The sequence below is a fragment of the Protomyctophum bolini genome (assembly GCF_963924005.1).
Source record: "Protomyctophum bolini genome assembly, chromosome: 8".
Classification (NCBI taxonomy): domain Eukaryota; kingdom Metazoa; phylum Chordata; class Actinopteri; order Myctophiformes; family Myctophidae; genus Protomyctophum; species Protomyctophum bolini.
The window spans coordinates 32,352,745-32,370,697 of NC_137869.1; the positions used below are offsets into that span (position 1 = coordinate 32,352,745).

Genomic DNA, 17,953 nt, shown 5'->3' on the forward strand with positions numbered 1-17,953 from the left:
CTGCAGCAATAATGTATAACTTTACTGACTGGTGGTTAAAAGAAGAATTGTGTTTACCTGTTCCTGGTCGATCAGGTACCAACTCCGCCGTGCCTATTTGTCGCATCATGTAAGCCATCTTCACCTCATAACAACTATCAACATCAGCAGCTGCTTCATTCATCATCAAGAGCACAGCAATAAAACTCAACCGCAGCAAGTCAACGCTTTGAAGAGCCGGAGGGAACATCGCACCATCTCAGAGATGCACGCGAGGTGGTGGGATAGGAGTTCTGCTGGTTAATAAGGGCTCCAAATGTCCGCGGTATCGTCAACGGTCAACACATCCAGATCCACGTGTCCAAAAAACTTCATCTGTACTGGCCTGGTGGTCGCTACGAGGGCTTCACAGAAGAACGCACGCCCGGACTGGACATGCACTCCAAAGTCCAGACACAACATGTTATGCAGGCTAGTCTATGAAATGAAGTTTCATCTCTCTCTCTCTCTCTCTCTCTCTCTCTCTCACACTCACTCACTCACTCACTCGCACACGCACGCACACGCACACACACACACACACACACACACACACACACACGCTTTTGTATTGCTACACTTGGATCAACATGCTCGTGTATGATGATCACAAGACATAACATGACTAACTGTCCTGACTAATAATAAGTTTGATTTGAAATCATATTGAATAAGGTAGGCTACGTCATGAATATATAATGGGGTATGACTACCACCTCGTGGTCATTTGGTGCCACTGCAACTGACTTCACATTATTGACCATTATGAATTAATTAATTAATTAAGACTTCAAAAAGAGCATTATAAGCTTTTGCCCCCGTCAAAAGCTTATATATAGAGTCAAATGCAAATATATTGCGTGTTGTGTTAACTGTAGGTTACATATTTTTACTTTTCGTTTATATGATATGGTTTAACATAGTACTTACATATTGTCTATCATTAAATGTTTTGATGAATTGAGTAAAACAATAGGCTTTCTTGGATAAATCCTAGCAGACCTTGTGTACTGTACTTGTCCATGCAAACTGTTAATAAAGTAATCAATCAATCAATTAATCAGACCCTATCCATGCAAACTGATAATAAAGTTTTCAATCAATCAGTTCATAATTAACCGTTTAGTGTACTCAGTATAATATAAATAATATAATGGACATAGAAATACAGTTTTTGGTCTACTCCACGTACACATGGCAGCACATAAAAAATATGACGTGTTGAACGCGGTCACCTGAATAAAACCAAGTCTGTGTCTGCCCCGTGTGAGGCTCGAACTCACGACCTTCAGATTATGAGACTGACGCGCTGCCAAACTGCGCCAACGAGGCTCTTTCACATCGTTCTACTTACAGAACAGAACACCACCTAAACCTGTACTTTATCATGAAGGCTTCATAACTTAGTTGATTTCGGCTTTAACATAAACAAGCGTTATTATATTATAGGGTATAGGGCAGGCTATATATCACTCTGAGTCTGATCGGCAAAGATGATGATGACGCACACACTGACAGAATGAAGGGCATTATTTTCGCATACACTCATATCACGTCCCCTTTAAATGACCATTCTCCCGCGGTTGCGAGAGATCTGGCGGAAATGGGAAGTGTCCTTTTCTCTATTTAAGCGCGCCAACAAAGCTCAGAAGAAAAGCATCGCTGGTTGCAAGGAAAGGAGTAGCGGCTGACTGGGGCTTGTCTTTTTTCCCATTCACCACAACAACATTCCCCCGTTTGTTTCCTTGTGTCTCTACACACTGTTGAGCGACCGATCACTATGCCAGAGGAGACCGCCGCCGCATCCAGCTCGGGAAGGTAAGAGAAGACAAACACTTGGAAGTGCAACAACAACAACGCTGTCTGTCTATCTGTCTGCAGCTAAAGCTGTATTGTTAGCATCGGTGGCTAGTTAGCGTGTGGCTAGACGCCTGCCTCGTCGTACGACGGTGCCGCTTGTAGAAAACGCGCGGTGAGCTTGTAGATCGGCTATTTTCTTCGCTAGTTAGCATAACATTAGCGACCTTGGCTTGCAACTGTGCTGTGCATGTATCGAGTGATTCGACTTGTCCAGTGAGTAGGAAGCTAGTACTCTGCCTAAGCTCTGGTCCATAGCCTCAATGCCGCTATGGACCAGAGCTAGTACTCTGCCTACAAACGGATTCCATATGATTCCAGTTGCATTGGTTCGTCCACAATTCCAGTGGTTTTGGCGTATGTTATGAACAAACAACAACTCTGACTCAAGCAAGACTTGAATCTTGTACTATGCGGAGGACATGGTAAAGTTTTTTGTTTTGTCTTTTAGCATTTCGGCAAGGCTTTAAACGGACGTCCACTACATTACAATACAACTAACGTTACTTTCTTTTCAATGTGCTGCTTTTCCAGCATGGAAGAGAAGCCCTGCTCATCCACTTCTGCGCAGGACAGGTGAGCAGCTGGTTTGCCCCCCCTTTCTCGTTTTCAGTATTCTGTGTCAAAGCATTGCTTGAACCTTAAGACTATTTAACTGTTTATCTAACTATATCATGATGTGTTCTAATCTACAGTACTGATGTCATGGAAGAGGCAAAGAAACTCATTGGCACGGGCAACAGACATCTGGTGATGGGTGACTTTGTTTCAGCTGTCAATGTCTTCCAGGAGGCTTGTGGAATGCTGTGAGTGCTACATTAAATAACATGGGCTAGGGCTACTAGAAGAAATGCTAAAATATAATTAAGTGCTGCATCCATACTGTCATATTGGTAATTAAACCTCACTGTCTGTTTTCAGCAGTCTCGCATACAATGTATTTTGCACTTCCATGTTCCTATTCTGTCAGGCATCAGTAGTCCTGAATAGGACATACACTTGGCTTTGTGAATGGACTGCCAGATTGATTGTGCGACTTTGTCCTCATGCTGTCCAGGGCTGCTAAGTATGGTGACACTGCAGATGAGTGTGGAGAGGCTTTCTTCTTGTGTGGGAAGTCCCTGCTGGAGCTCGCAAGGTTGGTATTCTACATGGTGCACAAATGCCTACAGTATTATCCATTTATAGTTCTATTACAAAGACCGTTTGGTGGGTGCAGGGGAGTCTACTAGCATACGGGGGGGGGGGGGGGGGGTGGTTGGGGAAGAATAATGTATTAATAAAGCAAAAGTTTATCATTTAGCCCAGATTACATTTCAGGACTGTCTTGGCAGGATGGAGAACACTGTTCTTGGCAATGCTCTGGAGGGAGTCCCAGAGGAATCGGACGGGGAGGGGGATAAACCTGAGAACCCCAACATCGAGAGTGCCAACAACCTTGACGGTCAGTATGCTTTATTGAAAAATGTGAGATTTGCAATGAATAGAAAAGTAACTTCATTACCAATTGTGATTACCCTAAAAATAGCTGGATTACTAACTTGTGTACGAGGTTTTCTTTTTAACAGCTTAACTCGTAAATTGTTAAAGCTTGCTTTCCATGCAATTTTCCAATCCTGAATTCACCTTATTGGTGACCATAACCTAGTAGATACTCAGAAACTTCCTCACATGCTGTCCTCTGGTACAGACGATGAGAGAGACGTGCTACGCAGGCAGGTTTATGAGGCAATGGCTGAACCGGAAAAGGCTGAGGGGGAAGAAACCAAAGTGGAGTCAAGTGACGGGGGCAGTGCCACAGAGGTCATCACTGACGACTGTGCGGCCATAATTAAAACTGAGGGGGAAGAAACCAAAGTGGAGTCAAGTGACGGGGGCAGTGCCACGGAGGTGAAGGCTAAAGATGGTGCGGCCATAACTACAGAACTACAGGAAGCAAAGTCTATGAAGGAAGGAGAGAAGGGTCATGAGGTGGTTGTGACCTTGGCAGACTCCAGCACTGTTGAAGAGGGTCTTGTAAATGGAGCTGAGAAGATTCCCAGTCCTCCTGTGGTGGATGTTGTGACGGGAGTGGAACAGGGTGCTACGGATGGGACAGCCACCGGCTCTGTTGAAGAGGCGCCAGTAAACGGTTCTGAGAAGATTCCCAGTCCTACTGTGATTGATGCTGGGACACTTCCTGCTACATCTCCTGGAAAGGAATGTGTAAACGTTGAGAAGGTGCAGAGTTCTGATGACCAGGACAAGGCTGAGGCTTCGGGAGATGCTGAGGGAGAGGTTGCTGAGGATGACCTAGAGGGTAGTAGAACTTTGCGTGCGTTCCACTGTTCAGCTGGTGCATAGTTTGGGGAATTATTGGTACTAGAGCACAGATGTACTGTAGGTGTTGCATCTGGAATAAAGGGCTACGATTTGCACAACTGATAAACTGCACTTGGGTGAACTGCATGCCATATTAGTTTAGCTCCTGCAGCTGATTAACTACATTGCTCTTTCTAATTGTTCTTTGCTTCATCAGAAGATGACGATGATGAAGATTCGGACGACGATGCAGAAAATGCTGAAGACAAGGTAGGCAGCACCTCAGGTTTCATGTTGGCTATGATATATGCATTCGTACTGTAGCTCCAGACTCGGGTATCCACAATGAGTCAGGAGTTCTCTTCACAATGAAAATCCTAAAGCTGAATTTTTGTGATGTCTTACCTTAGTAACGGTTATTAAACAAATGGTTTGGCTCTAGGTACCACTCTGGCATATTATTGCAGCAACGTGGCCAAAGCCATCTTGTCTAGATATTGGCTAGACTAGCTGACGGCATTTATATTTCTTCAGCTTTAAGATTGTAACTCTTGTTTCCAGGAAGAAGATGAGGTAGGCAACTTGCAGTTGGCGTGGGAGATGCTGGAGGTGGCTAAAGTAATCTACAAAAGGTAAAGATGATTTTGTGCATGTATACAAATGCACACAGACCTACCGTAGTTCACCATTTTCAGTTGCATCAGTTCAGCTTTGACAGTGCCAATATTACAGCTCATTCAAAACTGTAGAACAAACCTAACTAATTACCTTTTGTATGGAGTCATGATTATGCTGTGTATAATCCCTCCAGGTCTTTACACCATTTCCTTAACTTTTCTAAAAGTCTTTGCAACATTGTTTTGAAACGAATCCTCTGGTCCTTTTGTTTCTACACAGAAAAGAGAACAAGGATGATCAGCTGATGGCAGCACAGGCCATGCTAAAGCTTGGGGAAGTCGGTGCTGAAACTGGTAGGATTCAATTAATGGGCTCTCATTCCGCTGTTTCCTCAAAATTGATTTAGTCTAGGCATTTGACAGCCCTGAAGAAGAAGCAAATTTATCCATGCCACAAAGTTTGCTTGAATATTAAGGCTGCCCTCCCCGGCCATTTTAATGGCTGGTTACAAATGCATTGCAGCATGACCTGTCAAGAGCTTGTAGATCTGCTACCCTTTAAAGCCATGTTGAGTTCCGCAATTTTAAGTCACTGACTCCTTAATCCCCTTCGATTTAAGAAAAATATCGGTCAGCCCTATTAATATGATTCTGCAAAACACTTGTCCCTAACATCACTTGATTACAGCGGTTATTGCAGCACAGCTGGTCATTGTATTACTGACCTGACTCGTCTCAAACATAATCTGACAAATCTCTTTTACACAAAATACCATCATGGTGTCTAACAGCATCTCTGTCCTCCAGGTAATTACCCCCAGGCACTAGAAGACTTCCAGGAGTGTCTTGCACTGCAGCTGAAACATCTGGCTCCCCACAGCCGTCTGCTGGCTGAGAGCCATTACCACGTTGCAACCACTCTCTGCTACATGGACCAGTACAGTCAGGCCATCCAGCACTACAGTAGCTCCATAAAGGTCATCGAGAACCGCCTCGGTAAGACTCTCCTGGATAATAAAGTGTTCCAATTATCACAATATTCTTCACTGAAAACTTGGCAGATGGTATTGCTGCTGTCAGCAAAATGTGTAGTATGGCTGCACATACCGTAGTCCTTCAATAAATACAGAGGGTGATCAAAGCATTCTTGTGTGCAGATGTGCTGCAGGAGGCGATCACTGCAGCAGAGGGCACAGATGGTGCGGCTGATGCAATGAAGGAGATGGAAGAGCTGAAGCTGCTCTTGCCCGACATCAAAGAGAAGGTGGAGGATGCCAAGGAGAGCCAGAAAACCGCCAGCACAGCATCTCAGGCCATCCAACACACACTGGTGAGTAGGCGTCACTCTGGTGGGTAATGAATGTGGTGTGAAATTATTTGTCCGCATGTCGGACTAATGCCCCGTCTGAATTACATGCAGTCCCCCTCCCATCTATGTAACCTCACCTTTGAACTCTGTTTAACCCATTTTGGGCGGGAACCCCTTTTGGTGTTTAACATTGTTATAATTTAACTATGGAAAAATCGTAAATGTGGCGCAAATCTTTGAATACGGTATATATTTTTTCAAAGTCTTTTTAAATGGGTTAATTTAAAGGTGACTCAGTGGCTGCGGGTCGATGGTGTGCATAGTTTTGGTCTGCGGTAGGGATGTTAACAGTTTATCGATTAATCGACGGTGAGTTAAACTTAACAGTTGATAACTAATGTCTGTCTTCCCATTGCTTTGACCTTTACAAATTTCTACAACTTTATGGTCATGATGCGCTTGGACAACAGTTTTTTTTTTTAAATGCTGCATATTTTGATTTCAAATGACACGAGACCATTCTCTCCTCCAGGGTGGTGCTTCTACTTCATCAGCGTTCCCCAGTGGTTCATCAGCATTCACGGGTGAAAACGGTGGTTCTTCATCGTCTGCATTTGCAACACCCAGTCAGGTAGGCATCCTGTCCACAACTCAAAACGTTGCGGTGTGCAAACGGTAAATGGCAGAAAAACACTAAACGGTACCACACTGTGAGGCTTGATATCTCTTGTCTTTTCTTTCAGATCCCAGTCAAGCCATCTGATGGCGCCTCGTCATCTTCTAAAGCAGTCTCGGACATTTCCCACCTAGTCAGAAAAAAGGTGGGGCGTCTATACAACCTTAAATCTAGTAACCCTGCCGCAAGGCCTGATTTGTACTTGTATATTTTAGCACATGCTGGAAATGGCCCATCCACAAGTTTACGTGACTTGCAGCTTGTAGATCCAGATTTTTTATCCTCCAGTGCAACTAAATTTAAATCTTTCCTGATGGTTAAACACATGTGTGGATTTGTCTTCCTGTGTGATGGCGGGGCCATCATCCTACTTTTATAGTATGTGGAACGTCTTGTCCATGCAGTTAACTTCAGTGGGGGTTTTTTTAGGTGAAGAAGTGATGAACTTTTGGTGTTCATGTCATGCCTGTTGGTTTATACCACCCCAGTACATATGATGGTGTTTGCCTGCTATCAGTGATATCCCGTCTAATCCAGGGTTTCTTTTTTGTGCTGTGTGATTGTTCAGGGGGCATTGTGCATGTTCGTTTGGCATAGTGGTTTTGTAGCTGTGTCCATGTAGGCTTTAACATGGGCTGATGGTTTTCCATCCATGACTAGTGCAGTACGGTAATATTTCTGCTGGCAATCTTGTGTTTTTTAAGGTAAAGTTGGTTCATATATAACTGGCCAATATGCTTCCCCCCCAAGTTAAGAACAGATTTTTACAGACTCCATCACGGTTGTGTGCATTTCTTTAGAGGACCGTCCTGTACAGTTTATTTTTGAAGCCTACTACAGTATGTTTATCCTGGTTTTTGTCTCTACAGAGGAAACCAGAGGAGGAGAGTCCAGAGAAGGACGCTGATGCTAAGCAGCTCAAACAGGAAGCCACAGTTAATGGCAGCAGCAGCTCCACTGCCAGCAACGGCAATAGAGTCCAGGAGACGGAGGCAAAGGAGGCAAGTGATGGCACACAGCATAAAATGAGCTTGACTTCTAATGGCGCTTTGAGTTTTGGATGCTTTAAAACTACCTGCGATGGATTTGTCTTTTCAAAAGTTGTTGTTTTGGCGTTGGCACATTTGCGAATCGCAAACTGTTTGATGGCCATCAGGAGGCTCTGAACCGTACTAGGCAGAAACGATGCGTTTTTACTCGGCTATTATAAATTCAATGTATAGCGGATACATATGGTGCACTTCAGTTGACGGGTCAACGTAGTTGCAAATGGAACATTCCGCTGACACTTGCCAGTACATTCGTCTACACTATTAACTTGGACAAGGAGTCTAGTTTGGTTTCATGGTGTTTTCTTTTCTCTCCTGTAGCCTGCAAAGCCGCCTGCCTCTGTACAGTCTTCAGCGTGATGGTCTTCTCCACGTCTTCCTGATCCTCAAGCCAGCACAGCATGCCTGTCCAGCCCCCACTCCCTTCAACACTTTGTTTTTGTAAATAAGAACCATTTTCACAGATTGGTCGATCCAGTTTTGTATACTTGTAGTAAAATTAATTGATAATAAAGGAGTTTTGGCAGATGTCACGTGTTTGTCCTAATTCTTCTAACGTCTATTTTTACATTGTCTATTAGCCTAAATTGCTGCACGATACTATTAAAAGTATTGAGTGTTCTGAACCTCCTTCCACCCACACTCAGATTCTGGTAATTAAATGACCAATTTACTCTACAAAACCTGTTTTCATTACAGTTTAACTGGAAATGACAAGTTGAGGGGAGAAGACGACTTGACGCACAATTCTGATTTGTTGAAAAGAACATGCACATTTATTACTGGAAGGGCTTTCTTCTGATCCTCAGCTGTGTTTGGACTTCTCTGTGGGAGGAGGGGTTTTGTCTTCTTTGCAGTGTTGGTCGGAGGGATTGTCTTCAAAGGTTTGAGTTGAAATGTTTGGGGCTTGATTTCCTTGACTGGATGATTCCTGTATTGACAAACGCTTGCATGAACACTCGATAACATTCTTATCGCTTGTGAGCTATTTGGTTTAAGAAAAAAAATATTGGTTTTCAGTAATGACAGTATAGCTTGAACAAAAACATTGTGTCTGTGCTATTTTAATGGACTGTCTTTACAATATTTTCCGCACTTAATGTGGTGTATTGTTTTTTTAGATGTAACTATCCTATCTCTTATGCCATCTGAAACAAAGTTGCCATACTTACCATAATGGGGTACATGTAGTGGCAGGTGTTCTTGGGGTCAGGTCTTACCAGGGTCTGCATGTCACCATCTCGAGCATTGACCACCCGAATACACAACTCCATGATGCCCACCTCAAAGACACACATGCACACACCTGTCATGCTGATGCTTGTATGTCTAAATCACAATCCTCACGTTGCGAGGCCGTACCCATAACCTATTACTTCACATTCTAATCTACACTTTACCCACTGCATTAAAGTCTTCTTAAAACTGCAGTCTATGTCTATCTCCCTCTTGAGACAGAATCCCACTTCCATTGACGTTCAGGCAGTACTATTGACCTACCCGGCATAGGATCTAAGGGAGAACATCTCCAACCAGTGCAGATGTACCAGTTGCACTATATTAACGTCATACTGTACCATACAGGTTGGTTGTAAATTAATTCATAGAAAAAGACTGACATCTGTTTGTGCATTATATACTTGGGTTAGGTTAGATGATATTGATATGTGTACTTTAGTATTATACCTGTGGTACACAGTTGAGCTGGCTAGTGCATAGTGAGGGTCTCACAGGCAGGCAGCGCACTGGCACCCTCCAGTGGCCACTATGGACCTGGTATTAGAGGGAAGTAATGGAAAGGCCCATGAAGTAATTTCCTTTTGTTTCTCACATCAAATGATTCCTGTGGCAAAAATATCAGATTTATAGTTTATCATGATACATTATGTGTTTGTGCCTTCGACTTGTATGTCTCGTTTGTGTCTATGATTTATTTATTTGTGACTTAGCTACCTCCTGGACTGCAGCACTTTGGTCAACAAGAGTTGTTTTTAAATGTAGTTTACAAATACATTTGACTTTAATCTTAAGTCAATTCAACTTCAACTTAATATCAAGTTTGTCGCATTAACATTTTTACACCAAATAGTGGGTCAAATTATTTTGTGCAAGCTTTCCACAACTTGCTTGAAAAGTTGAAATGCCGGTCCACCATGTTAGTCTAGGTGTCTTGACATATTTATTTCACTAATGCACACGATTAGCCGACCGCTAAAATGTAAGTTCATCAACCTCTTAGTAAAATACTTTTGATAAATACCTAAACTGACCTTCCCTTATGATTACGGGTTTTCAAAACATGTCATTGTGTGTGTGTGTGTGTGTGTGTGGGGATGAGAGAGTGTAGGCCTACAGTATGTCACATAATGTGTGAACCTGGTTGTATTGGTCAAAGAGCGACAGGTGGACCCAGCCCAGGGAAACCAGTCTCTGCACTCCTTGGCCATAAATATCCACACATCCCGCTGCCTGCAACTCCACCACCAGAGAGAGCGAGGGAGATGGTTGCATTCTTCAGAGAGAACAGCAAAAACGGGCATGAATTGAAGGTAACCCATAATATGGTATAATGCTTTATCTATCTGAATATTAGGATGAAACGTACCGGTACTATAGGCCTATGAATTTTGTAAAATAATGAGAAATTATATAATATTGAAGAATGAGAGTATACAGTATTTCATCTATTCTAATGTCGAATGTTGAATTCTAGCCACAAAATGCTCAACACACATTATTACGAGCTATACCTCTTGGTGACGCATACCTGGGAACTGGCTGCTTGGCTGAAAGACGGGCATAGTTTCTATGGGATAGTCTGTGGGTGTAGTAGGGCAGTACTCTTCCTGGCTGGCACTGGACAGTGGGCGTTGGAGTCGGTCGTCCAACCTCCTGGCCCCCCAAGTACAGAGCTACTACTAGACGCAGCGTGCTCAGAGTAGCATCAACTCCCAGCACAAGGTCATAGAAAATCACAAAACCAGCCCTGCAAAACCAGGGGAATGTTTGCTAAATAGAATACTAGAATACAATAGACCAAACCAACTCTGATATCCAGGTTTATTTTCACTTCTAGAATGGCAAGACATTCAAAAGAAATAATTTGCAACAACAGATATGATTGGCATGATGTTTAAATAAACTCTAGTTTATCTTGTCCTACTTGATTTGAGTTGGATGTGAAATAAATATAATTAGGATTTGGATCTGTGAAGGTTTAGACTGACGTAGGATCATAGGGAGCTGGCCCCAGAGTGTCCAGAGAGCCCATCACATGTCTTCCCAGGGGAGAGGAAGGGAGCCTGGCCTGGGGCTGTGGAATGGAGAGGGATTCCCAAATCAACACAATACTATGATTTGTGAGTAATAAATCGGAAACCTTTTGCTTTCACTCATATGCCTGTTAGAAAGTTGATGCCATTAGGACTCTGCAGGATGCTGCAGATGTTGTACCAGTCTGTAAAGCTCAAGACCTCGATGCTAGATAGGAGTGTGGAGGGCAGCGATTCAGGAGGCCTGAGTTGGTATTGGCTAGAGTCTAGACCGTAGTCCCGCATCATATCGCAGGGGGGGGGGGGGGGGGGGGGGGGGGAAACAACACATTTCCAAGCTAACAAGTAACAACATGGTGCAAAGCTTGAGTTTGTGATTTTCAGCAAGCTTATGACAAAGCATAAATAGCGTCTTAACTAAGACTGCATAACGATTTTTAAATGTATAGTGGTAATGAGAAATTGAGAAAACCGTGTACTGCACCTGCAGCAGGGCCAGAGGGAATGGGAGCGGAGGAGGTGGGGGTGGAGGGGGCTGTCTGCGGTGCCATGGAGCCTCTCCAGCTCTCTCCATCTCCCGCCGCAGGTTCTCAATCTCTGCCTGTACGGAGGCTATCTGGAAGAGGTTCTCCCTCTGCATCAGCTGGAGCTCTGTGCCCGCTGCTGCTAGATAGAACATTAATAGACATTAAGGTCAATATGATTCATGCCTTAAACACAATGGAATAGAAGACTGACGTGGGCAGATTTGAATCGTTGAGAAGCATATAAGTGGCTGGCGGACACAGTGGTCGATGAGCAAGGATTGGATGATATCCAATGAACTACATGGTAACCTTCAGATTTATCTAGATTCCAGTAGGCCTACTAAAAATAATGTTTTACAGAATCATGATGGTTCCGACTTGTCTGTTGCATCAGTTGCATTGATTGCACATTTATTAGATAATTTGTTATGTATTGTTGTTGTGATTTAATTCGTCATGTTGTTTAATGTTTTTTCGTTGAAGAGGACCGCAATGGAAATAAGCCCTCGGGCTTTATTGTGGTTTCATCCACGGTGATTCATTGACTGTATGTGTTGGAAAGTGCTCTTGTGCGCTTTTGTGTGCTGTCACCAAATAAAATCAATCAATCAGAATCCTAAACCCCTGCACGCACCACGTCAACAAGCACCCTCTGTGAGTGGTGACATGTCATACTTTGGAATACTAGTAGATGCTGTATTCTCAGTGAACTCCATGGATCAAAAGAGGGGCTTTTCCTCTTCGTTCCTCTGTGAAGTGTACGGGTATGTATCCATCCTACCTTCATGGCCATGGTGTCTCTCTCTGGCCAACTGTAACCGGAGAATCTCCTCCTCCAGTCTGTGGTTGTCCTGCTCCATAGCCAGCAACTCCCAGCTTTGACTGCACTGAGGAGGCTTTACCTCTGGACAGAGAGAGGGAGAGATTATGGGCTCCATTCTCGTCACCGCTAAACCCCTTATCCCTAATTCTTTTCTTTTTAACTATTTTTGCAAAACATTTTTGAATAGTTAAAATAGCCAGTCTACAAGCTCACAATGTGTCAATGTACGTAGATTGGCTAGTTGAACTATTGAAAGAAGTTTAGGGATAAGGGGTTTAGCGGTGACGAAAATGGAGCCCAAGGGGTTGAGAAAATTGACCTGCAATCTTCTGAATATTCACTGTCTTAAGATCAGTGGTTTTCAAACTTCATATCACCATAATGCATTCCTATGGACAACTGTGTGCAGCGCTCGCTCTACACCAGAGCCTGTAGCTTTCAAACAGATTGTCACGTATTGATCAGAATTGTTTTCTGTTTCTAGCACACCCGTGCACGTCATTTGAGGGCACCCGTGAGGGCAAAGGTTGGTGAAAGACGCTCTGAATCCTGGCAGTCAAAATGATGCAGGACGCTGTTCAATTATGAAATCAATTTAACACGGCATCCACTTATTGCTGCTGCATCTTACAGAACTGGACTCAGTGTAGGACACACCTTTCATAAAGCCCACTGCATGTAACAGTAGATTAGACCATTGTTCTTTATGGTTCTTACTATTCTTCCTGGCCTTGGCTCCGGGCCCTGGGGGGGTCTGTTCCAGGGTTTGGGCCTCGGCCTGTAGGTCATGCATCTGGGCCAGAACGGCTGGATCTGACCCACCGGACTGCATGTAGGCCAGCCGCAGGGCTCTGGACAGAGGAGAGAGTTTACTTTAATTACTCATTTAGCTATGGAGATCAGTGAGGCAGAATTCTTATTTACAGTGACACCTGTGACATTTTTTGAAACCCAGACAAAGGTAACGAAAAGCCAGGGCATCAAAATGAAAGGCTAATGGCTCTCTAGAATCTAGATGAATCAGGACCATTGCCTTATCTGGTTAGAGAGGGGACCATCCACAGAGGCTATGAGGTCAAACATCACAGGATGCATCCTCGGTTCAGGCTGGTCAGCGGGCACAGAGGCTGATTTGACCCTAAAAGAAAAGATGGCATGCAGAAGACAAAAGATCACATGCTAAGACCAGAATTGTCAGTACTTATTATACTTCATGTTCTCTATCGCAGCACACAAACACACACACACACACACACACACACACACACACACACACACACACACACACACACACACACACACACACACACACACACACACACACACACACACACACACACACACACATTCTAGCCACAAATACACATACTGCAGTGCGTTGACATGTTCAGTGAGTTGTTGCAGTGTCTCCTCGTTCCTCTCCTCTTGATCTTTCAGTTCCAGCAGTAGAGTCTCCAGGTGACTGGTACTGTTCTGACCCGCCAGGGCATCCAGCCGACGGGCCAGCTCTGACACACACACACACACACACACACACACACACACACACACACACACACACACACACACACACACACACACACACACACACACACACACACGTTTAAAAAATATTACATTTCAGATTTTTTTTACGAAAATCTACAAGAACACATTGGTACTGTTATGTTGGAATAGCCACAGTAGCCTACAAATCATAAGATTAATGATTACCATTTTGCACATACAGGCAGGTATGTAGACACACATTGATGCACAATCACACAAAGACACACACCTGTCCAGTGTCCACACACACGCAGGAAGAGTTGACTCATACCAAGGCTCACAAGAGAGATGTGCAGATACGCACGCACACACGCACGCACACACAGTCACACACACACACTCTATTTCTACGCTGCTACTCGGAGCTAAAGCGTAGCAGCGTAGATATAGAGGTTCCAAACGGAGCTAATACAGCGTAAAAGGGAATCCTGAGAGTTCCAAATCACAAACATTTCCTGGATGAGATGAGAGTGATGTGTTGAGATTTAAGAAGGGCCAGACAGGGCGGTCTACTCTCTTACCATCTCTCTGTAGCTCCAGGTGCTGGTTGTGTGCCTGTATTTCAGCTAGTTGACGCTCATGAAGCGACGCCATCTCTCTCATCTCCTTCATTCTTTCGCCGTGACCCACCTGATGCCCAAAGACCTGGGTCACTTATGTTACATTATGTGGAAATAAATTCTAGCAGTCTATGTGCATTCTTTACATTCTTTATATAAACCCATATGGAGGGGTGCAAGACTTTTGTAACATATTCAAGTGTCTAATGTTTCAGCTGGTGTGATGATGTACAATGAACAGATTATACGTACGTACATGTACAGTATGTGAAGAGAGCAGATCAAGGGCTCACCTCTGTATCTGTGCTCCCCTTGGATGGCTTTGGCAGAGTCTCTTCAATGGACATCCTCAACTTGTGAAACTGCAGCCATAGAGAAATGCTTTGTAACACTTCTACTTCCTATTGCTGCACAATATATTGATTATGAAAACCTGTCTGTCAGTCAGTCCGTCCGTCCGTCCGTCATGCCACATGACATGCTCCATATATGGCCGTCAGTCTGTCACGCCTCGTGACACGCTCCATATATGTCCGTCTCCATACATTATATGAAGATCACGACACTGACCTCATCAAACCCTGCCCTGGATAGCCATACTGTAGTGTACATGGAGAAGACTGGATCATCACCTAGATCTGCATATACAGTATAGAGCCCGGCCAGCAACTCTACATCTGACCTCAAACCCTTAGATCTCCATATATTATATGTTGATCCTACCCCACCTGTCCTTCCTCTTCGATGTCTCCCTTTTGACTGATACCTGTCCATTCAAACTCTAGACGGGCCTGCCCCAAAGTTATTAGCACAACCGCGCCTGGCACCCAGCGAAAACTGGACTTCTTAACAGGTCCAAAAATTAAGTCCTGGCCCTAACTGGGCTGGCACAAAGTCCCGTCTGGCCTTACTAATTAACACACATTTTACCACCTACCCGGCCCGAAAACATCAATTCCCAGACCTGTTATTTCAGTGCGACCTCGCCCTATTAGGCCCTAAAGTATTTCCTTTTCCTGGTTTCAATCACTTGTTCAAAAACTAATGAAAATAGGCAATCTACAAGCTCACAACTGTTACATCATGGCTACAAGCTCACAGTTATGAGCTTGTACTGTAGACCTATTTCCGCTATTTAAAGGACAACTTTAGTTTTTGTTTTAGGTTCTTATTAGAGAAAGTAAAAGATGAGTGATGAGTGTTTTTCATTTGCTGCTTTCTTTCGTTTTAGGGATTTTTTTTATTTTTATTATTTACTATAGTCCTACTAGACCCCAAGAAATTACATCTGGCCACAAAAGATCACGAGATCTACTGAATGTGTCAAACTGCATATTGAGCCTATGACACACAGTGTGGCTTCCCCCCAGTAGGCCTCACATTCAGTAGATCCTGTGATCTTCTGTGGCCAGATGTAATTCCCTGGGGTCTATTAGGACTATAGTAAATAATAAAAAAAGAAATCACCATAATATTTTGTAAAATAAAATACATATTTAGCCCCATGCTCGAATGCCCCCCTGTCAAAAACAGCTAAAATCCCTAAAACAAAAGAAAGCAGCAAATGAAAATAAAATTACACTCATCTTTTACTTTCTCTAATAACAACCTAAAACATGAACCTTGGTTGAAAAAAACTAAAGTTGTCCTTTGACATAGAAATGGACATTATCATCACAATATTATGGTCACAATATTGATAGCAAGGTATTTGTTGTGATAAATGATTTAGTTCATAGCGTCCAGCCATATATAGTCAATAATCACTGCATCTGTTATGACCATGCTTGGTGAAGCAAAACATCATACTGTTTTAGTGGTGCTTATAACATCCTTTTCATTCAACTCTAATGTGTAAGACTGACACTGCAATGCACAAAAATACACTTTTCAACTTAAGCCATGAAATTGATGTTTGAAATGCCTAATTAGTGAGGAGAAAACAAAAGGGATATTTTAAGGATTATACAGAGCCCTTTAGCCCTGATGAGTTCTTTGTGTTTAGTATTTTTGATTTGTTTTGAATCTACATAAACCGTGAAGGAATACACAGTCAAAATAATCCTCAGAGTTACTTTATCCATTTATAACTCAAAGGGATAAATGAACACTGAGAATGTTACAGTGCATCAAAGTTGATATAAAAGACGTTGCAATCTTTATGTCTTGGGCTGTCATCGACAGATGAGGGTATACCTCTCCAGTGAGGGTCTGCAGGGACAGGTTCTCTGGTTGACACACATCAGTATCACTCCATCTTATGTTCCTCTGTTGTCGTCTCTGCCCTCCTCTCATCTATCAGGTGCATGTGCACACACACACACACACACACACACACACACACACACACACACACACACACACACACACACACACACACACACACACACACACACACACACATCGTATATAGTACACATTTTTCAACTCTGTCTGTATAAAAGAGATTATCCAATCTAATCCAATCTACTCTACCAAATTGAACAAACATTTTGAACAATGTGAATGCAAATTCATTCTAGTTTAGTGTGGTTTCATACCCTTGCTCCAGTAGAGTATATATAGGGTATATGTTATTTTACTGGTTGGGTAGTTTGGCTTGCTTTTACCTTTACAAGATCAGGGGTTCGTGCTTGTTTAGGCTGTAAACGTCTCTCACGGTCTCTGGCGAGGTGTTCGGGTCTCTGCCTCAGGGCCACGGGGTCCCCGATGTCACTTCCAATGCAGAACAATGCTTTGTGTTTGTCTAGCAGCCCGCCGGAGCGAAACACCATGTAACAGTTTACACACCTGAACTGCCCCAGTGACTCCATCATCTTCTCCATCTGGGATCTAAGTCATTGTTTCAGAGTCAGTAGAGAGACAACGGTTGATCACAGGAACATTTAAGCTGCAATCCGGAACTTATTTGAATGAATACTATTTTATTTAAACCGTTTAAAAGTTATGTATTGTAGTGCAGCTTTAAAAGTGGTCTTTTATTTTTCTTCATCAATACTGTGGACAATAATAGCTGATAATTGATTTTTTTTTGCCATATCACACTATACAGGCAGGTTGATTGATTGATTGATTGATTGATTGATTGATTGGATATACACAAAAAAGAACACAAAAAAGTCCTGGGGACTTGTTTCCATTGTGATCCTATGTATTCATAGGTATTATCTAGTGTCATATCACAATATTCATATAATAACACAACAATTGCCCACTAGCCTTCCAATAAGGATCAAACCTGTTCAGGTCAGCATTCTTCACAGAAGTCCAACAATCGGATGGGATCCAGTGAAATGTTTTTCACTTAATGATCCAAGGAAAACCAAAAAGCTTGTTATATTATTGCAGACTAGTCGGCTCAGATGATTACATGTCTGCCATGGCTATGATGCATGT

The 17,953-nt window shown here is 43.1% G+C and overlaps 3 protein-coding genes across 4 annotated transcripts in view; 1 reads left to right on the forward strand and 2 right to left on the reverse strand.

The window, feature by feature from the left end:
- The window catches only part of LOC308319616 (glypican-5-like), a 59,079-nt gene extending 58,646 nt beyond the window's left edge, over window positions 1-433 (reverse strand). For both annotated transcript variants that reach the window (XM_080769720.1, XM_080769719.1), the window contains exon 1: window positions 58-433. In XM_080769720.1, coding sequence (XP_080625846.1) covers window positions 58-229 — 172 coding nt within the window. In that variant the 5' untranslated portion in view covers window positions 230-433. The remainder of the gene's footprint in view (window positions 1-57) is intronic.
- A 929-nt stretch (window positions 434-1,362) lies between these two features.
- nasp (nuclear autoantigenic sperm protein (histone-binding)) lies at window positions 1,363-8,356 on the forward strand. The gene is made up of 14 exons (XM_080770178.1): window positions 1,363-1,836; window positions 2,410-2,451; window positions 2,571-2,681; window positions 2,933-3,013; window positions 3,210-3,319; window positions 4,394-4,446; window positions 4,738-4,808; window positions 5,074-5,147; window positions 5,601-5,789; window positions 5,951-6,123; window positions 6,635-6,733; window positions 6,846-6,923; window positions 7,648-7,779; window positions 8,149-8,356. Exons 1-14 carry the CDS (start codon window positions 1,799-1,801, stop codon window positions 8,185-8,187), a joined length of 1,290 nt encoding a protein of 429 aa, XP_080626304.1. The 5' UTR covers window positions 1,363-1,798; the 3' UTR covers window positions 8,188-8,356.
- Window positions 8,357-8,632: 276 nt separating this feature from the next.
- ccdc17 (coiled-coil domain containing 17) lies at window positions 8,633-17,382 on the reverse strand (the record flags this gene model as incomplete). The annotated part of the gene is made up of 14 exons (XM_080770520.1): window positions 8,633-8,758; window positions 9,000-9,110; window positions 9,514-9,600; window positions 10,204-10,339; window positions 10,595-10,813; window positions 11,055-11,140; window positions 11,584-11,765; window positions 12,408-12,530; window positions 13,167-13,300; window positions 13,483-13,587; window positions 13,819-13,957; window positions 14,519-14,627; window positions 16,754-16,785; window positions 17,217-17,382. The coding sequence occupies 14 exons, from the start codon at window positions 17,380-17,382 to the stop codon at window positions 8,633-8,635; spliced, it is 1,755 nt and encodes a 584-aa protein (XP_080626646.1).
- Between the last annotated feature and the right edge of the window lie 571 nt (window positions 17,383-17,953).